The sequence below is a fragment of the Musca autumnalis genome, unplaced genomic scaffold (assembly GCF_047663935.1).
Source record: "Musca autumnalis isolate F117 unplaced genomic scaffold, ASM4766393v1 scaffold_4, whole genome shotgun sequence".
Taxonomy (NCBI): domain Eukaryota; kingdom Metazoa; phylum Arthropoda; class Insecta; order Diptera; family Muscidae; genus Musca; species Musca autumnalis.
In genome coordinates, this window is record NW_027411977.1 from 247508105 (window position 1) to 247529360 (window position 21256).

General features: G+C 37.2%; 3 protein-coding genes and 1 long non-coding RNA gene across 6 annotated transcripts in view; 2 read left to right on the forward strand and 2 right to left on the reverse strand.

The window, feature by feature from the left end:
* The first annotated feature begins 1833 nt into the window (after nucleotides 1-1833).
* Nucleotides 1834-21256, forward strand: part of LOC141401071 (uncharacterized) — a 184230-nt gene continuing 164807 nt past the window's right edge. For both annotated transcript variants that reach the window (XR_012412263.1, XR_012412264.1), the window contains exon 1: nucleotides 1834-2135. This is a non-coding gene — a long non-coding RNA (uncharacterized lncRNA). The remainder of the gene's footprint in view (nucleotides 2136-21256) is intronic.
* Nucleotides 2336-4286, forward strand: MESR6 (misexpression suppressor of ras 6). Its single transcript, XM_073980897.1, has one exon. It carries the CDS (start codon nucleotides 2582-2584, stop codon nucleotides 3878-3880), a length of 1299 nt encoding a protein of 432 aa, XP_073836998.1. The 5' UTR covers nucleotides 2336-2581; the 3' UTR covers nucleotides 3881-4286.
* LOC141402697 (spermatogenesis associated 6-like protein) lies at nucleotides 13314-14584 on the reverse strand. The gene is made up of 5 exons (XM_073984484.1): nucleotides 14411-14584; nucleotides 14014-14355; nucleotides 13674-13957; nucleotides 13550-13609; nucleotides 13314-13486 (listed from the first exon to the last, which is right to left on the reverse strand). Exons 1-5 carry the CDS (start codon nucleotides 14456-14458, stop codon nucleotides 13345-13347), a joined length of 876 nt encoding a protein of 291 aa, XP_073840585.1. The 5' UTR covers nucleotides 14459-14584; the 3' UTR covers nucleotides 13314-13344.
* On the reverse strand, nucleotides 14637-15666 carry Gem2 (Gemin 2). Of its 2 annotated transcripts, none has more exons than XM_073981943.1 (2): nucleotides 15365-15666; nucleotides 14637-15299 (listed from the first exon to the last, which is right to left on the reverse strand). In XM_073981943.1, the coding sequence occupies exons 1-2, from the start codon at nucleotides 15581-15583 to the stop codon at nucleotides 14724-14726; spliced, it is 795 nt and encodes a 264-aa protein (XP_073838044.1). In that variant the 5' UTR covers nucleotides 15584-15666; the 3' UTR covers nucleotides 14637-14723. The 2 variants fall into 2 exon arrangements, with proteins under 2 accessions (XP_073838044.1, XP_073838043.1); XM_073981942.1 differs by having other exon boundaries at nucleotides 14637-15302.

The window sequence follows — 21256 nt, forward strand, 5'->3', positions numbered from 1 at the left end:
ACCTTATTTTGTTCTACCATGATCTAATTAAATCTATTTTTCTAATACCCCGGTTACATTTAACCGGATTAACCCAGTGGGTTTGTATTTCAAATGTCAATTTCATAGCGCAAACGTCAAATAAATCCTCTCGAAGGGGGTAACCCGGCAAAAAACTATAGTGTAACCGTACTATAAGTCCCGATTTACATTAGGCGAGTTTACTTGCGGCAAGTTTTCTCGTTCTCTTTTACCCCCAGTTTTTGTAAAAATTTTTGTTCTTCTCACACGAATTGTCAAATTTTGTAGATCGATTTACTCGTTTTAGCGCAAATGTAGAGCGCTGATTTTTAAATAAGGAATCCTTAACGATATATGGAACGGGTATACGAAAAATTAGATGTGTATGTCATCTGGGGGCTGAGCTATGAATGCCTAAATTATTACGAATATAGACGAACGAACAAAAAATAAGTTACTAAAACAGGGGGTTAGACTTGCCTCTTGCGTTTATACAAACAATTCTTTTTCGGCAAGTGTTGTTTTCAAGACATTGGAAATAATATCAAAAACGAAAAATATAAAAGGAATTACATGAAAATTTATTTCCACCTCCATACACCTTACGTGTCCCTCCTACAAACTGAGACTTGCCGCAAGTAAACTCGCCTAAAAGTACGGTTACACTATAGTTTTTTGCCGGGTTAACCCACTTCGAGAGAATTTATTTGACGTTTACGCTGGGGAATTGACATTTTAAATCCAAATCCACTTGGTTAATCCGGTTAAGTGTATCCGGGGTATAATGTAAATTGGCACTAACAATAGTTGTATTCCAGAACTAAAAAGTTTTTACAATGTGTACTACTTTTGCATATTTTTGGTCTGTTCCAGTACTTCAAGAATCTACTAATTTTTACTATTTTTGCCGATAACATAAAGGAAAATTTGTGGAGTAAAAAATTTTAGATTCTTGCAGGTTCTGGAACAGGCATATAAAGTAAAAAATATGTATACAATTTATATTTTTAGAATGAAATCTTTTAGTTTTTGTTTGTTTCAATAAAATAAGATCTCAACAAAAAAAAATATTATGAAAAAAAAAAAAAATCGAAAAGTCGAAAAAATCTAACCTATCCCTAATTCAAACACCACACCATGGTACAATAATACAGGTAGCATTATCAAACCAGCTGATGGTAACATAATGTGTCAATTGCATTGAATTGATGTCAAATTTTGACATCTTATGTTACCAACAATTGCCGATGCGGCTACCTGTATATTTGTACCATGCACCACACACACATACACAGTTTGTTTATATTGTTTAGAAGTTTTAGGCATACTCGAATGAAAAAATTTAAATTGACATAAAGCTTTGGCTAATCTTTCTTATTAAACCATGATTTGACTTATGCTTGGTTCACATTTACGAAATCCACTCGATTTCAACTGCCAATTCCATAGGTTAAACGTCAAATGAAATCCAGATGAGATTTCATTTGACGTTTGAGCTATGGAATTGACACTTGAAATCGAGTGGATTTCGTAAATGTAAACATAGCATTATACGCAAAGGCATTGACAGTTGAAATCGAGTGGAAATTTAACAAACTTCCCATTTCAACTTCATTGTTCCCATGTCATTAATGGACTTCTAACGACGATTTTTAATAAATTATTATCGATTATTCTTCTTTGGGGCAAATATGTGTTAAATTGTGTTATATTATATTCACATATTTCAAATCGATTAATTTAAAATCCCCCATTTCTCATAACGATCAACGCCGCCGAACGCAAACGCGTTAATTTTGTTTTAAATCATTTCAGCGTTGCCAGACCCACCAATGCAGCAATGTTACCACCGCGCTGTGTTGCCCATTGAAATGGAATGTCAAAAAACGACAAGAATGGCAAGGGCGCAAAAATTTATTGGCCAACAGTGACGAGTAAAAAACAAAATTGTGCACTATTTTATTTTATTTGGAAAATTAAAAAAAATTGGCATTTCTAAAGAAAAAGTGAGAAATATAAGGCAACTTTGATAAAATGTGTTAAATGGTAGAGAGATACATATAATGACAAAGTGTGTAGATAATCCAACAATGAAATGGGATGAAAAGTAGGCGAAGAAGACGGATATTTATCGGGTAAGTCTTCTTAATATCTTTTAAAATAGTATTTAGTACTGGCATATTGTTATTTCCTGTAACTTCTGTATGATCGTTTTGAAAAGCATGTTAGGCCAAAAATTTAAATACCATTCGTGTGCGCCTCTCTTGCCTTTTCCAATTGGATTCATTGGTCGAAAACGTATTTGGTACCCATCTGTCAAATGCGTCCACGATTACCCAACACTGATTCACAGTAATGAGTTCGTTTACCGTGTGTGTGTGTTTTTTTCCATTATTTTGGCAATATACGTTGATTTTGGTTGTTTCATTGTCTGGCGCTGTTAAAAGTAGAAAAAGTGTAAAATAAGCGCGCAACTTAATTAAGAACGGCATTTTGTGAATACTTCTAACATTGTCGCTTGAAGAATTATCAAAAAAAGTAAATTTCCTAAAGGAATTATTAAAAAGTGGGCCAAAGTAATATGGAGTCAACAACGTTAGAGAAGAACAAACAATTGGAGGGAGAGTCGTCGCCATCATCGAACAAACCAAAAAGTGAAAGTTTTAATGAGGAGCCAGAAAGTTCGGAAGAACCCCTCAGAAAGCGTAAAAAATCAGCAGACGAATCACAACAGGATGCCTTGGTTACTTCGACAGTGGGTTTGAGGCGTTTCAAACGCATACCCATTTTCATTGTGGACTATCACAACGATGTATTGGAATTTATATACCGGTGTCTGGCCTCCAGACATTTGCCATTAGAAAACAATACATTGTTACATTTTGACTCCCACCCAGACATGGTTATATCTCGGGAGATACCAGCCAGTTCGGCGTATGACAAGGAAACTATGTTAGCCGAATTGAGTATTGAAAATTGGATTATGCCTGCTTGCTATGCTGGCCACTTTAATCGTGTCATTTGGGTTAAGAACTCTTGGTGCCACCAAATGCCGGAGGGTAAATACAACTTTAAAGTGGGTCACAAAGAAGACAAAATAAGCGTGGACTGTTGTTTGGATTATTTCATATCGGAGGGTAACTACTGTCAGTCATCCGAACTGGAACAGCCACGTGATATGGAATTACATGTTGTCAACAATGACACCGAAACTGTGCCCGATCCCAAACAATTATTGTCGGCAGAAGATGCTTTAAATTATATTTTGGATATTGATTTGGATTTCTTTAGCACTTCAAACCCCTTCTTGGAAATCTACAAGGATGCCAATTGTTATGAGCAGTTGAGTCAAATATTTCATTTTGAAAGTGCCACAGAGTCGACAGCTGTGGGCACCACTGAAAAGAGGAAACTCCAGTTGGAAGCCTTAAAAGGTGTCTTTGAATATTTGGAGGAGAAGAGATCATTTGAAGGCATTGAAATGCCTGATCCAGATATTGTTAGCAAGGAGGTATTTGATCGAATTTTTGCCTTGGCAGAATCTCTACAAAAGTGCTATGCCGATGATGAAATTGATTGGCTTTTGATATTCGATTCGGGCAGTACCACAGATACTAATGGTCTACCTCATCACATCAGTACAGAAGCTGAATTGGAAACCTATTATAACCAATTTAAAAAGTTCCTTACCCAATTGCCCCACCCACCAGTTCTTATTACCATGGCCTGTTCAGCGGAGGATGACTATTGTCCACGCAATCAGGTGTCATGTATACAAGAGAAGGTCGTCCAAATACTCAAGGAGGTGTTTGGTGAGAAAATCCATGACAAACCAATTTTGCATTACATGGATGATGAATGGGATGTTATGCAGTTGTAAAAGACTACAACGGACAGACAGTCGGGAGATAATGGAGAGCATTAAGCAGAAAACAGGACTACTCGTGCAGTTAATTATTATCAACTGGAGGCAGACAAACCAGGCGACGACTGCAGTATTGTCTAAATATTTTATATTAATATTATTATTTTATTTAGCTTTTAAGTTTTGTAGGCATAAGTTATAAAATTTATAAAATTTTATTATGATGTAGGAATCAAATATAATTTGATTAAATTTCGATTGTAGCGATGATAACCAACCACAACAACAATGACAAGGACGACGACTTTCTTTACACATGAAGAGAAGACATCAAATATACCAGATGCAAATGAACTTGACATTCATTTATTAATAAAAAAAAGAAAAAAATAAACAAAAACGGATATTTAAACAAAATAAATTCAATTCTATTGTTTATTGTTGTCCAAAAACAGAAGAAGTCACTGCAGGTTGCTTGCATGTATTGGATATGCTAACAATATTTAGATGTGATTCACAACAATTTAATACGCAGAAAACATACACGTTTACAAATTTATTTGGAAGTTCAGTAACCTGCACTTTTTGTCTATATCTTAGATGATAACAACCAACGTACAGCTATCTGCTAGGCAGACAAATGATAAGTCTAATGTTTTTTGTATTGCATTTCTTGAGAAGAATATACATTCTTCAATTAGAGATTGTTGGCCTTGTTTTTAATGATTAATATATAAATTATTTTTATATGATCAAATCACAATCTATTCGGAATATTTTAAAATCAATGCACGAAATTTAGAATATCTGAAAAAGATATAAGAACAGTGACCTGTTGGTTGGCTTAAAAAATAATAAAAACAATAAAACGAGTTAGGAGAGATTTATTTCAATGACGTAATTTCATTCTGTTAATAACTCTACTTTTAATATTACATTACCTCAAATACCTAAATGTGTCATGAAAAGCTGTAGTGATATATGTTTCAATACTATTTTCCTAGGAGATTTTCTTCATTCTATTGTTAGGTCCCAGTTTTACTAAGAACGGTAGCTGCTACTCATTATGGTATTAATTTTGTATTTTATAAAGCATCTGCGTCCGTATAAAGACTACTTTGCCCTGCTATATAGACGATTTTATAGATTATACTTTATAAAGCGCTTTCCATTAGATTGCATATTCTTGTACAACAGGTGGGGATATAACGGAAGTCGATTTCGTTCAAATAAAAATCCACATTTTCAAGTGGTTGACAGACCCATAGTTAAGCTAATTTTAAATAGTCCTGCTTCCTTCCTAACCAAATTGGCAACGAATCTATCAGCCCTATTCTGAACGCATGGGAGTTGGGAATTTTTTCCCATTCCCACATTTTCGTATTCTGAACAAAATTTTGTGGGAGTTTTTTTTCCCCATTTCCCATCTCCCCTCATTCTGAATGAAGTTCGAATTGGGAATTTGTTCCCATGGGAAAAAAGTATACATTCTCTATCTTGAATTGTGGGAGAATTTTGTGTCTTTTTGTGGGAAAAATCTCCCCAGCAAACAGTGTGGGAGTTTGAAAAAAAAATTCTAGAAATTTCATATTTTAAGACATCTACACGACAAAATTATTGCAAATATTTATAATCGCCATGTGTTTGCTTAATAAAAGCGTACAAAATGTACTGTAAAATATGTCATTAGTAGACTTCGGATTTTGCATATTCTTATATGATACAAAAACCTGCAAGAATCTAACTGTTTTACACCGATAAAAAAATTTTCCTTTATGTTATCGAACAAAACAAGAAAAAGTAGTAAAAATTAGTAGATTTTTGCAGTTCTGGAACAGACCATATGTATTGAAATACGAGAAAAAGAGTCATGGTTGATTCTGTTAACCCAGCACAGCAAGTAAAAACAAATCAATTTCAAAAGAATTTTTGGCAATAATTATTAAAATATATTGGAAAATAACCATAATATATACAATCTTTACAACTTTTATTCATTTTCGTAATATAACCTTCGGGTTTTTTAAATCAGACGACTAACGTTCTATGAAAACGTGTTAGTCTCTTCTAAACGACACCACAACGATCACACAAACGTACATACATATTTTTCATTTCATTTATTTCAAATAATATTACAAATTTTTGGATACAATTCATAAGGATTTAGAGTTCAAGAATACATCTTTTTCTTCTATGATATTAATAAAAAAATTAAAATATGTATACGTATTTAAGCATGACTTTTTGGAAGGAAAAAATTGGAAAAAACCTATTTGAAGACTAAGTCCCAATTTACATTAGGCGAGTTTACTTGCGGCAATTGTCAGTTTCTGGGTGAGAGAGGGTGCTGAGAGGCAAAGTGTTACCATATGCCTCACCTCTCTCTCCTACAAAATGACAATTGCCGCAAGTAAACTCGCCCAATGTAAATTGGGACTTACGTACATACATATATGTCAAATTATTGCAATGCTATTCCATTTTCCGAAATGCCTTTTCTTGAATAGGATCGTTATTTTTGAACGTAGAAGCTTGAAATTTTTCAAGGGCACGTCTTTTAGTTTTAGATTCAATCAAAAACGTGTTTTATTTATTTATTTCTTTTTTTTGAGATACCTCTTCGGAAATTTATGGTGACGATATGTTAACACGAAAAAATATGTAATAATTGAGAAAAATGTCCGAATTTATCTTTTTGAATTTTTTTTTAATATGCAAAATACTATTTCTAGTGTTCATTAGGAATAAGTAAAACTAGCGATATACTCGTTAAATTTTTAAATTCGTTACAAACTTAAAAGTTCCGATTACTTTATACACAAAAATTATTTTTGCCTACTAATTAAAAAAATGATTACACAAATTCGCACATTCTGAAGAAAATGTGCTTATTAGAACAACATTACACATCGCTGACTCCATTCACTTAAAAATCCATAAATCAATGCACGGTTGTTGAATTAAGTGAGTTGTGCTTTTGCTAATCTAATTCAAAAACCGCGAATTCAATGCAAATAGGCATTTTGTATTACAAAACAAAATTTACAGCTCCCAAAAGTATGCTATAATAATTTGGTGTAACTAATTTCGAAATGTCAGCTCCCATGGTTTGCTCTTCCCACGTCGTTTAGAATATGGAAAACGTGGGAATGGGAAATTTCGCTCCCATGGGAAACAGTTCCCATGGGAATGTTCAGAATAGGGCTGTATATTTTTATATTCGCGTGAGTGGCGTTGGATGAGATCATCTTTTTGACGGCGTTAAACAGAGCGGTTATGATCAAAGCTACCCAGCAAAATGTTCGATGCCAAAGATGCCATTCAATCATGGGTGAAAGTGATCTGGCATGTCATCTTTTTAGCATCTTCATAGATGAATTTTATATGAGCGTGGACCCCAAAAGATGCTATTCATTTTTGGATCCAAAGCATGTCATTTACACCAATGCTTTGACATGTCATTTTCACCAATGCTTTGGTATGTCATTTCCACCAATGCTTTGGATTGTCATTTTCACGAACCCTTTGCGATGACATTATCATTACGACGAGAGTTTTAACAACGTTGGTTGTGATTTCGAGTCTCCGACAACATCAAGCCTATTGTAAATAATTAATCTTATATATTTAGAAAAATTTGTATAAATAAAAACACAAAATTCATTTCTATTGGATCGATGGAATGTGTTCAAATGCTGATGAAAAGATCGGATCTTTCACGACTTCCTTTGCATGGGTTCAAATGCTGATGAAAAGATCGGATCTTTCACAACTTTCTTTGCATTGGTTCAAATGCTAATGAAAAGATCGGATCTTTCACGACTTCGTTTGAAACAACACAAAAGATGCCATGAAATCATGTCATCGCATGGAACACCTTCCTTCAAAATTTGCTGGGTATGTTCTCACTCCAATCATATTTGTTGATTAGGTTGTGATTTGGTGCTTTTGTGGGTAAGACCTAAGCAAATAAGACCTTCGATTTTTTTAACAGAAATAGAGAGACCCCACCGTGTACATAATCCGCATAAATTTTGTTACGTTTACAGTTTTTGGGTAATTCCAGTTCAAAATTCTCAGAGGGTAAAAAAATCTCATTGCCATCATACAACTTTATCACCGAATTTGATGTATTTAGCTAACACTCGGTACTGTGAGTCATAAATTAGTTTACTTCTTTTGTGGTCTAGTATGAATGTAAATTGTATTTTTATTTAAAGTAGACGAATTATCTTGAAGTCGCCCAAAAACAATGAAAAGTCGGCATCAAAAGCAACAAACTAGTTAGAGGTCTATCTGTACACAATCAAGTATAGTATATAAAGTTTAGTTTCAATTAGGACAGAAATTTTTCGGCAAAATATTTTCTCATCGTTCAACTTATTTTAGAATCTCAATGGGGGTTGTTCTGAACGAAAATTCCCCGTGAGTTTTGTTTTTCCACCGTTTCAACTTAAGGGAGAAAGTGAAAAAAAAAAACTCACAGGGAATAACCCCAAATGTGTGGCATCCTTGTAAATACAGGTCTATGTTTTTATGAAAACCCGTTGGAAAATCTTTCATGTATATTACAAATCTCTTTTTAGTTAAAGTGGTTAATAAATTCCCAAATTGATGGTACATATTTACAAATTTTTACAGCACCCATATAGTGGTAGTATTAAAAATTCTCAAGTGCGTTTGGCAAAATCCGTTTCGGACAATTTGGACCTGATTTAGCCCCGTTCGTTTGTCTGTCCGATTGGATTTTTTGTACTTCCTAATATTTTCACCAAACTTAGGGGTCGATCATCGATAACAATTATCGTTGAGTGGCGTTGCCAGTTGTCAAAATTGATCCACGTATGGCAACTCTCAACTGAAGTTGCGAATCTCAGTTGACGAAGCGGCTGTTTTTCAGCAACCACCAATTTTCAGTTGCAGTGAACATTTTCGAATAAACAAGAAGTAAAATAGAAGGAAAAATAAACATTTTGTTAACAATTATTGATTCTTTGCATCATTAATTAATTTTGAGTATCAATATGGTGAAAATAACGACAAAGCAACAGTTTGAAATATTAATTGATAAACTGAGTGAAAATCCAAACTTAGCCCGAGGAGTTCGGGAGTTTAGGTGAAACCAAAGCCACAGCGGATGAAGCGTGGAGGTTCATTTCGGACAGTTTAACAGCCATGAACCTCCAACACGAACACCTGAAGAGTGGCAGAGTCTGGATTCACTTTAAAGCAAAGTTGAAAAAGAAAATGCCTCAAAATAAACTTCAACGACACTGGTGGTGGTCCATCACAATAAGTGAATTTATCGCCTTTGGAGCGGACAGCAGCAAATCTTTTGCAAATGAATTTGGTGACAAATACAGTAGGTTCAGTTTAAGTACAAATGACGAACATCCTCCATTGGACCCCCATAATGTGCACATGTGCTCCATCTATATAGCCAACTACACCAGGGAATTTCGTTTTTGAGTAAAAATGGATTTTATTTTGCCTTTTTTCCTGCTCTGTCAACTTCGAAATACACAATTTGTCCTCTATCAAGGGGACAACTTCCTTCAATACTCTCGACAATGTAGATTGAGCCATGCAATTGTTGAAATCATTTCCATGGGACTTTTGGAAACTTCCGTCCGCAAAGAATCTCAACGCTGCGCACACTTTAAAAAGTGGGGGTATTGCAGTTGATCTGTAACTTACTTTGAAGTCATCCTATAACTTTCCACAACGTAAACTACGGCATTCTTTGGCAATCGAAAATACGCCTTAAACCTAAAATAATTTACTGATTATACATGATCATCAGCTTACAGGGCAGATGGCAATTCCAATGGATTCGACTTGTCCCTCAAATTTCTTCTAATAGATTCACTTTGGCAGTTTTGTTGAGATGTATGTTTAACTTACTATTTGTTGTAGTCAAGCTTAATCTCATATTTGTTGTTTTCAAATTTAAAAAAACAACAAGTTTGAAGCCATCCCCAAAAGTAATCAATTTAACTACACCCCACTTCAAACTTGTTGTTTTTTTAAATTTGAAAACAACAAATATGAGATTAAGCTTGACTACAACAAATAGTAAGTTAAACATACATCTCAACAAAACTGCCAAAGTGAATCTAAAAATAGACCCAGAGCACCGTGGACGATTGGTTGTTGTTATTTTTCGACAACTATCAAAATAGTTATGTGCATTCTCTGCAATGTGGAGACACATGACAGTGGGAGTAGTTAATTTGGTTTACATATGCGGCTACGAGAGTTTTTAGGTGTTTTCGGTTGAATTCGCATTGAAACGAATTCATCAGTCACACTTATTCTTGAGCTCGAGTCGTCATAAAATTGGGGAAGGGTTCTTTGTTTCAATACAAAGAACTAAGAGAACTGATGAGTCCAAGTGGCGTTGGACGAAACTAGTATTCTCTGTCATCCCCAAAAGTAATCAATTTAACTACACCCCACTTCAAACTTGTTGTTTTTTTAAATTTGAAAACAACAAATATGAGATTAAGCTTGACTACAACAAATAGTAAGATTTCTTCTAATAGATGCAATGTCCTGTACATTTTCTTCATCATCAAAAAATAATTCCACCGAACTTATCATTTTTTAGGACAGCAAATAAATCTTGACGATCCGAAGATTCAATGGGCAGGTTATTTTCCAAATTTGCTCGAAAACTCAGCCAAAATATTAAAATATTGTCCAGAATATACATAAGAGTTATCCAAAGCGCAATTATTTTTAAAATGTTTTTTTTTTTTTTTTTTTTTTTGGCGAATAGAGGTCACAAGTTTGAAAAAACACTGATCGATAACATGTTTATCGACCACCCAGTGGAGTTGACATTAATGGTACAACATTTCGTCTCAGTCGCGCAGACAACTGACAACGCAACTCAAGTTTAGTGGCAATACAAGATAGACCCATTAGTCTATGCCCGAAGATATATAAACTTTATCGGTATACTCCTTCGGGTAACTCCGCCTGAAAAGTTCCAAATTTTTGGTTGAACATTTTTTCGCAAAATTTTAGGGGTCGATTATCAATAGCAATTATCGTTGAGTGGCGTTGTCAGTTGCCAAAATTACTTAATGTATGGCAACTTTCAACTGAAGTTGCGAATCTCAGTTGACAAAGCAAAGCGGCTATTTTTCAGCAACCATCTATTTTCAGTTGCAGTGAACATTTTCGAAGAAAAAAGAAGTAAAATAGAAAGGTAAATAAACATTTTCTTAACAATTGTTGACTCTTTGGATCATTAATTTTTTGTATCAAAAATATGGTGAAAATAATGACAAAACAACAGTTTGAAATATTAATTGATAAATTGAGTGCAAATCCAATGGGTTCCATCTATACAGCCGACTAAACGTATTTGAATAAAAATGATTTTATTTTGTATTTTTTCCTTCTCCGTCAACTTCGAAATGATTCAATTTTGGCACAATTTGTCCTCTAACAAGTGGACAACTTCCTTCAATACGTTCGACAATGTAGATTGGGCCATTTGAGAACATCTCTCCGGAAAAAATTTAACGCCGCGCACCGCACACTTTTAAAAAATGGCATCCGGAACAAATTTTCTTTTACCAATAGTGAGTTTCTGTAATAACCGAGATTTTCAGACTTTCTCCTATGGACAGGTGCCAATCTCGGGAACGGGAACACAATTTTCTTTTAATTTGTAATTTTTCTCTAAGTAGCCGGCCATTAATTAAACAAGGGAATTTTCGAAACTTCAGGGGCTTCAGAAAGATTCGACTTTTCCCTCAAATTTCTTCTAATAGATGCATTTGCAGCATCATCAAAAAACAATTCCACTCAACTTATCATTTTAAAATAGTTTTTTTTTTTTTGCGAATTGTGTGTTTTGGAATATAGAGTTCACAAGTTTGAAGAAACACAGATCGATAACACGTTTATCGACAACCCAGTTGGGTTGACATCAATAATACAACATTTCATCTCAGTCGTGCTGGCAATTGACAGCGCAACTCAAGTTTAGTGGCAATGCATAATCGACCCCTTAGTTAATGGACATATCTCGAATCGTTGCATGCGTTGCATGTTATCTTCGCTGCCGCTATTATGACGGTACTTTTTCGGTGGAAATCCATACTTCCTGAGACATTGGCCCATAAGCCATTAAAATCTCTAAAATGACCGATGAGCATCATAACTTACGAATAGAGAACTTTGCAAATCATACTGTTCGAGGATCGTTTGGACATTTTTACCGAAGATAATCCTTTTGGTCATGTTTACGGCGATGTTATTCGTGGAGCAAGTCCATGTTTCCTGGACCATTATCCAAAAGCTGTAAAAATTCTTACGTTTACCAACTAAAGTGACTTATGGACACAATAAATATCGAAAGGAGTGCCTGAAATCCCTCCAACCTTTGTACATCGTAATATTTCTTTCACACTTAGATCAAAATCGAATATGATCTATATCGGTGACCTCCAAAAATTTAAATTTTTCCTAAAAGTGCAGGTGAAGAACATATTTTTGGAATAGCTTAGAAAATTGTATAAAAGGTGTTTCTCGCTGCTCATATAACTACAGTATATTCGTTCGGGAGTAAGTTCATTCCTTCACGAGATAAAATTCCTAAAGTTGTAAAAAACCTATGTCCACAAACTAAAATTGCTAGTGAGCAAAATAACTCTTGAAGGGAGCCCCGATTTTATCCAAACTTCACATATTCTAATAATTTTTAGAAATTTACAATAAATTTAAAGCTGAAACTTCGGATTTCAGGTATTTTAAAGATTTATTTCCATTTATTTTCATTTTCCAACCGAATTAGCGTTAAATTGACATTTGAACCAAAAGACAGCTATTTTTGCCCCCCATACTTATTTCACTTAATTTTCTTTAAGAAAACCCTTGGTTTAACATTTTATGACTTTAGATGTAAACGGTTTCTGGGAAAACAACCCGTATTGGAGTTGTTCTATTCTTTCTGTTACAGGTTCAGAGTATATTTCTGTTGGCAAGGAGTATAAAAAATAGTTAGCCTTTGATTTTATTATCTTTAATTATTTCACATCCCCATTTGTCAACAAGTGTTCTGTTTCCGAGCGGAAAACAATTTTCAACAGCAAATTTATTTAAAATTTCTGTCTTGGTAGTGGAAACCTCTAAGTCCCAATTTACATTAGGGGAGTTTACTTGCGGCAATTGTCAGCCCCCTCTCACACCTACAAACTGACAATTTCCGCAAGTAAACTCGCCTAATGTAAATTGGGACTTAAAATCCCATAAATAGGGAAGCTTTTTAATATGGGAATATTTTTGGAAACGACGAAAAGAAAAAATTTCGCAGGAAATTTTATTCGTGACCGAATCACCAATGCTCGGTCATTATTTCACATCGAACTTTTTCAATAAGTTTCTTCTTTGTTAAATTCTGTTTGATTTAATAAAACTTCGATTGTTATGTTTAAACTGTTTATTAGAATCTGCCAGTCCTATCTCATAAAAACTTCCTTGTACTGACGACACAGCTCACAACAATCGCCATGCCCATGTTGAATGTGAGCCATTTCCAGACTTTGATCTTGAGTCAGGTCGTAAATTCCTGCAGATGTTAAGGTATTATTTGAAGAGCAGCTAGAAGTAACAGAAAGAAATAGATTTCAAAATCCATAAGAATTTCAATATTTTCCTACTTACTTAGAAACCACAGATACCCTCCTAGAGTTGGTTTTAAAAATTGGCTCAAATGGTTTTGTACTGCAAAGACAATTACGATTTCAATAGAATGCAACAAATCTTAAATACAAAGTAGTCCTCTTACCTTTTGCCCGGAAAGTCTCTGGCATGACAAACTGGTTTTTGTTTACGTGGCCCATTGCAGACTGACAATTCGTCATAAGGTTCGGCATTTATAATACAAGGTCTTTGATAGCAATGGGCTTTAATATTGCAATTATGTTTCATAGATTTCTGAGCCAATCCACTTAAAGGTTTTCGTGCATGATGGGTGAAAGATTTCAATTCCTCATTTAGATTTCCTACATTGAATATTTTATCTTTAACAAAAAAATCGGCAGTCAGTTCAACTTTAGGTGCAATGATGCCCTGAAATGGATATAGATTTAAATATATTCTCCTGTTTTCTAAAATATAGTACCCACCGGAAATGCCGTTGTGGTCTTCATAAGCAATTGTTTTGTATTATTATGGGGACAATGCAGTTTAGGTTCTGCAATTTGTAACAGATCCATAAGACTTCCTTGATAATAGGCTAATCGACGACCACTTTGCCATAGGGTAATTTCTAAAGATTCCGTTTGCATTTGGCTAATCAATGAGGCAATGGAGGGGGTATTTTTAAAATATCCTTCCATTTTAAAAATATCATGACATAATAGCGGGAAGTAAGGTTCCATGGCTCCAGTACGAAAGAAATAGCCCAAAGTTTTTATGGTTACCTCCAAATAACCATGACTGCACAACCATACTCCAGGACAGGTGACCTTTAAGCATAACTAATTTTAGCACATGACATACCAACAAACAAGATTTACTTACGGCTTGTAATTTCAATTCAATTTTTACATGAAATCTTTGATTATTCATTGTGAATAGCTTTAGTTAATAACAAATTCTTGTTACTGCCAAAGAAATTCCTTTGTGTATACATCACTTCCCGGCTGTTGCTATGATTACAAGGTGTTGCTGGCCAACTCGAAAAAGTCCTCACTCGGAATGGACATGCGTTAAAGTGATTTCTATAGCAATGTGAAAAACCTGTTGCTTATCTTTTTGTAAATAATTGTGTTATTTATTACAACAATATGCTTAAATTCTAGACTTATCATTTTACATTTATATTTAGATTCTGTTAGACAAACTCCATTAAATCTAATTGATCAAAAACCCTAGCAATGAGGTATATAAACAAGTTATATGGTATAGCCTTTTGAAATTCTTGTGACTTGAGACGCGACCTTAAACGCATGGCGGTACGGGCAATATCTCTTAAAGTTGAGTGGATATTGGGTTCCAGCGGCAGATGTAGACAACTTAAGACGGCATAAAGCCATGAACCCAGCCATTGTTCACTGTTACTTAAATCTAAAACGGCATGATTGGCAGCCGCAGAGCTAGATGAACATGCAACCTCTTCCATGTGTTCTCCTTTAAGCCATTCTGAAATCATATTTAACAATTGTTCCAAGGTACGCTGTTTCAAACGTAAAATCACACTCAGTTTGGGTGGATTTTCTCGGCAGAACTTTAGCCAGGCACCTTCGTCGCTTATCAACGGTGGTTCCAAGTTATTATCATAGTTGTGCGAGGCCAAGTGTTGACGTAGCATTAAGATTTTTGAACGTGTGCGTAAGAAACCTTGTGATTGGGCATCCTTCCATTCCTTGGTGGGCAACAAGTCACGATCAACAACAATGTCAGGGTTCAACTGCTAATGTGGAAAACGAAAACATTTGTAAAAAGCTATAATAGTAAAAAATAAAGTTGGTTTACCTCAAACTCTTCCAGTTGATTGTTGACTCCATTCACCGGTTTCACTTTTTTGGGCGGTTTTTTTACAACCACAGCTGGGCAATGCTTGCGTTCATACAACATGTGCATTAGAAATTCCTCACCATTTTGGGGTGGCGCTGTGGGATCGAAATTTTCACCTGGTTCACGTATTTCCAATGCTTGTTGCTGAAAAGTTTCCAAATCGTCTTCCACTTCCATCGTTGATATTCTGTTGACCCGTCTTTCTTTTCCTTGGAGATGTAAACAAAACTGACAAACACGAAAAGATGACAGCAAACGAAGAATTTGACAATTTTTCTACCTAGTGTGCCCTCGTACCCAGCAGTTGGAGGTTATTATGCAGAGTTGCATAATGAAGAGCAGTTATTGCACAACGTATCGTATGTGTCTGCTAAATAATCGTTATATTGATGATGATTTAAAATTAACCTCACAAAAAACAGAAAAAGTTAAAAAATATCTGTATAAACTTTCGAAATTATAGAAATTATAAACACACTTGCAGTTAACTACAACAGCATAGTTGTTGAAAACAAGGACATTCAAGTGGAGATAATGTAACAGCTTCTGTTTACTGAGTATTTTTAATCATTTAACGCTTACGTGGAATTCACTAACGCATTTTTTGGTTACCGACAAAATACTTTGTATGTAACTAATGAAATTTGCCGGTAAGATAGCAACCAAAATAAAGTTGTCGCTAAGTTCTACCGATATCAACAGTGTTTCCAACTTTTATTCATATTTTTCATTCATAATTAGCGATTTTTATTGGGAACCAAAAAATGCGTTAGAGAATCGCGCTACTGATATTTTTGTAAGTTAGTTTTTCTGCTCAATCTGGCTCTGGCTGCTTCGATTGGTTGTAACCACAAAGCTACTGGAGTTACTTAAATAGGTTTGGCAGGACAGTTGAAAAGGTGCAGTGTATCGTGCAAATGTATTGCATGGTGTCATCAATCCTTGTCCTATATGAATTAAGACGACCGCACCATCCCGAGCGAAGTTAAGCCAAAATTACTCTGGTTTGTCGTGGCAGCTGACGCTCCTCAGCTGCGATAGATGGGGGATATTATGCGTGGACCGCATTCACACGATAGTTATTTATGGCGTCTGCAACTCATCTCTGTGATTCTTCTTTTTGAATTCCACGTGCGACTGGCGTCCAAACATTTAATTGATTATCCAAAGTTTGGATACTTGGCCGGAGGGTAGTCTGATCAATGTCCTCAAACAGCGTGGAGTGTTTGACAGTATCAAAGACTTCTGATAAGTCGATTGCCATCAAAACTGTCCTATCACACGGCTTGCTATGATTGAGTCCTTCACCAATATGTGTGGAGATGGCGTTATTTCTCAAGCTGGCGAGAAGTAAAGCCTCAAAAGCTGCTGTAAGGTTCACCTTTGCTGGCATCCTTGCCCGGCTTTCGGTAGCGGGATCAATTCGGGAACTATGTTGATGGCTAGAGGGAGTAAAGCCTCAAAAGCTGCTGTAAAGTTCACCTTTGCTGGCTTCCTTGCCAGGCTTTCCGTAGCGGGATCACTTCGGGAACGATGTGGATGGCTAGCGACAGATCTGTTTCAACAAATTACAAAAGCCCCTTCCCATCTGCTACCCGAAAAGACGAAGAAGAATGATATCTTCTAGAGAAGGAGTAAAGCCTCAACGATTCATCTTTGCTGAAATCATTTCCTTGCTTAGTAGCGGGACAACTCCGTCCATTTTCCAGACTTCGAGCACGATGTTGAGAATTTTGGTGAAAGCTTTCCTATTGACATTTGTAAAATCATCCATTGTAAATTGGGTTGGTTTCTCCTCGGCAGGAGGCGATCTAATGCGACGTAGTACTCTTATCTTCGCCCTGTCAATCACGGGGTGCTCGAAAAACTGCCGATTAAAATAACATTCGCATATCTTCGGACCAGTCAGCATATCGTAGCCAAACGTGACTGAGGTCCTATCTTCGATTCTTCAATTTTCAGATGATTTAGAAATGACGGGTTGCTAGGTTTGTCAGACCAGGTCACACGATGGTTATGTCAGGCGAACTGTGACACTCTCCTCTAATTCTGGTAGGGGCGTCCTCAAAGACCGTGCAAAACGTAGAGCTATCAATCTGCTCAGCCCACGCTGTACCCCTCTTGTCGTTTTCGAGGACCGAATGCCACAGCTCATGATGTGCATTAAAGTCCCCCAAGACCAGACGGTTATGGCCTACCAAAAGCGGTCTAATGCTAGGTTTGTAACCTAAAATTGAACGGCGGGGTGCATACGTTCAGCAACTCCATACATTACATGTATGAGATAGGCATGTATTGAGCAGACTGGTGCAATAGGAAAGCTAATCCCCCATCTACACTCCTGCTGCGATCTTTCCTCAATACGTTGTTGAGCTTGGTTTCCTGCACCGCCGTGACCTTGATCTTCTTCCGATTCATGAAGTCCACTATTTCCTCGATCAAAAAGGATCCATTTTTTTGCCAGGGAGTTTCGTAGTCTGACGATGACGAGTCGCTGGGGGCTGTGTTCACGCAGCATGACGCGACATAGTCCCTCACATGGACAAGTCCAAAGCAACCCCTTAGATTCACCCACTCCTGACATCTATTGCAACTCACCGAAGGTTGGGTATAGGTGAATATGCGGATGTGACTTACCGAACACAAATATATTGGTCCTGGTTTTTTCTCCGTCCCGGCACGGCCCAAAAGAATCCGGAGCAGGCATTTCGGCATATGCTGCTTCCAACATAGAAAAACGATGCAAATATCAACATATGTACACTGAGGTGACAGCCGCTGACCGGAACACTGATGTTGTGTGGTTTCGAGTCAATCCGGTACGAGAGAACCCGCTGTCGTAGGATTTTATCTATAAAACGCCTTTAAGTATTCACCTCAAAAGGGCTTCAATCTATATATAGCGCTTAAAATTGGATTAATTCCACCTTCGAAATACAAAAGCCACGAAATAAGTAACTGAAAACTTTCAATACAAATTCCTTAGGCCATATTAGCTCAATTCAAATAGTGAAAACTCCAGAATTCTGGCCTGGTAACCCAAGTGCCAATATTCTTTTAACTCATTATCATGAAAATTTTTTTTTTTGGACCAAAAGCGTTGTTTTGGCTTCGATTGATGTGAAGGATATCGCCTGCTTTGCGACGTTGAATCTTCGAATAAATAACATTCACACGGGCAAAACGTGCCTCATCGAAATAATGTTTTAGAGCCAAAGAATGCTTGGACGAAATCCGTTTCAGACAATTTGGAGTCGATTTAGTAATGTTCGTCCGTCTGTCTATCTGGCTGGTGCGCACGATAACTCTCGAACGGGTTAACCGATTTGGTCCAAAATTTGGCTTTCGTAATATTTTGTGCCACCGTGGTGCAATGGTATGCACACCCGCTTTGCACACATAAGGTCGTGGGTTCGATTCCCCGGCCAGACAACATCAAAACACTTTTCAACGGTGGCAAATGTAATGTTGGCGACATTTCCTTAGTATTTCAGCCATGTAAAACTTCTCTACAAAAGTGGTGTCTTAGATAGGCCGTTCGGACTCGGCGATAAACTGTAGGTCCCATATGAATATGAATCGGGTTGCACTCATTGATATGAGAGAAGACTCCCTTGTCCCTTATGGGATGTTTGTGGAAGAATTAATATTTTGTCCATACTTAGTTTAAGATAGACATATCGGTCCACTCCTTCGGGTACCTCCCCCACTCACGAATTGACTTACCGATTTGATCCATACTTTGCACATCGTAATATTTCTACTAGAAATAGATGGAGTTCGAATATGGAGTATATCGGTCCACTCTTTCGGACACACAAAATTTCGGAAAAGTGTAGTTTTAGAACTCCTCTAGAATCGTTTTGATTTTTCTGGTAACAACTTGTATTTGCCGCCCCATTTACGACGGTACAGGGTATGCCCATACTACGTAAGAACATGAACCGAAAGCTTTAAAAAACCCGCTAAAGTACCATGTGTAGTAGATGGAGCGCACAATAATCCTCGAACCGAGTCGGTCGAACATTTGCGAAAGGTTAAAACAGTATCTAAGATGTTCCATATCGGTCCACTTCTTCGGGTACCACCCCCACAAAAGCTCCAGTCATACGTGGAATTCAGAGACAGGAAGTCCAAACCCCGTAGAGTGAAGCAGGGAGTTCCCCAAGGAGAGGTGATATCTCCGGAACTGTTTAACCTCTACCTCTCTGCAATTCCACGCCCTCCCGACGGCATTGAGTTAATTACGTACGCGGACAGCCACACTGTTCACCACATGGACGGCGCTAATGAAGCTCCCACTGAATGTGCAGGTCGACGGTGCAATTATTCCGACCACAAACTACCCAAAGGTCCTAGGGGTCACATTCGATAGCATGTATAAGTCGTCCCAGCATACTACAGTTATCTGCGATAAGCTGAGAAACAGGAACAAGGTCCTCAAGTCCATAGCCGGCAGCACTTGGGGTGCAGATAAATAAACCTTGTTAATCACATACAACGCGATAGGTCGGTCTGTGGTAAGCTATGCGGCGCCAGCGTGGTTTGCTAACGTAAGTGATACGCAATGGGATAAACTACAAATCTGTCAGAATGCTGCCCTGAGAACAGCTACAGGGTGTCACCTCATGTCTGCAGTGGACCATTTACATGAGGAGACAAAGATCCTTCCTGTGCGTCGTCACAACAGGATGTCGACGATGGAGTACTTGCTTGGATGCTGTAGGCAAGACAACCCAAATCACCATCTGGTTGATATGCCTGAACCCCCCAGGCGAGGTAGGGAGGATTATAGAGATCTAGAGAGAGGTCCAAAGATATAAAAGAGAACCTCTAGATCAACGTGCATACCAGGCAGGTTTAAGAGACATTCATACTGATGCGGTTGCAGAGGCTCTGGCAGCCTATATATAAATAAAAATATTGTTCCACAACATCCCATACGGGACAAGGGAGACTTCTCTCATATCAATGAGTGCACCCCGATTCATATTTAGCTCAATGATATGGGACCTACTGTTTATCGCCGAGTCCGAACGGCGTGTCCTAAGACACCACTTATAGAGAAGTTTTTCAAGGCTGAAATACTCAGGAAATGTCGCCAACATTACTGAGGGGTATTTTGCCACCGTTGAAAAATGTTTGGTGTTGCCTGGCCGGGGAATCGAACCACCGACCTTCTGCGTGCAAGGCGGGCGTGCATACCATTGCACCACGGTGGCAGCCTACAATGTGAATATCGTCCTCGAAGATCATCCACCACCCATGGCAGCGGAAGAACAACAGCTGCCAAGACAAACGAGAGTCGTGTTGGCACAACTCAGCCGCCTCAATTCTTACAGGGCCAGGATTGATGGCACGCGGAATATCTGCCCGGCTTGTGGCACCGGTCAGCATACTACGCAGCACCTGTTTAACTGCCCAGCCAACCCGACTGACTTAACTCCTCTCTCTCTCTCTTTGGACTAATCCTATTCAGGTGGCGTCCTTTCTGAACTTGGAGCTGGAGGCGGAGCCGAATCAATAAAATAAAGATGTACATGTACTTGTGGAAGCTGCTACAACAACAACAACAAAAGTTCAAAACTTTTCTCTAAAATGTTGCGCATGATAACTCTCGAAGACTGTAAATGATTTGATCCATACTTTGCACATCGCAATATTTCTACGAAACATAGATCCGGTTAGAATATGGACTATGTATGTCAACACCTTCGGGTACCTCCCACACAAAATTTCGGGAAAGAGCAGTTTAGGACTTCCTCTCGAATAGTTTTGATTTTTCTTGCAACATGTTGCGCTCAAAGCCCCTGTAACAGTTCGAAAATATTCGCTGAAATGATACGCGCG

Excerpts from the sequence above, each read along its gene's own strand:
- Gem2 (XM_073981942.1), bottom strand. The coding sequence starts at position 15,583 with ATGGAAGTGGAAGACGATTTGGAAACTTTTCAGCAACAAGCATTGGAA. Across the intron at positions 15,303-15,364 it reads ATCAACTGGAAGAGTTTGAG|CAGTTGAACCCTGACATTGT; the intron begins GTAAACCAACTT and ends TTTCCACATTAG.
- MESR6 (XM_073980897.1), top strand. The coding sequence starts at position 2,582 with ATGGAGTCAACAACGTTAGAGAAGAACAAACAATTGGAGGGAGAGTCG.
- LOC141402697 (XM_073984484.1), bottom strand. The coding sequence starts at position 14,458 with ATGAATAATCAAAGATTTCATGTAAAAATTGAATTGAAATTACAAGCC. Across the intron at positions 14,356-14,410 it reads TTGAATTGAAATTACAAGCC|GTCACCTGTCCTGGAGTATG; the intron begins GTAAGTAAATCT and ends TTATGCTTAAAG. Across the intron at positions 13,610-13,673 it reads AGAGACTTTCCGGGCAAAAG|TACAAAACCATTTGAGCCAA; the intron begins GTAAGAGGACTA and ends TTGTCTTTGCAG.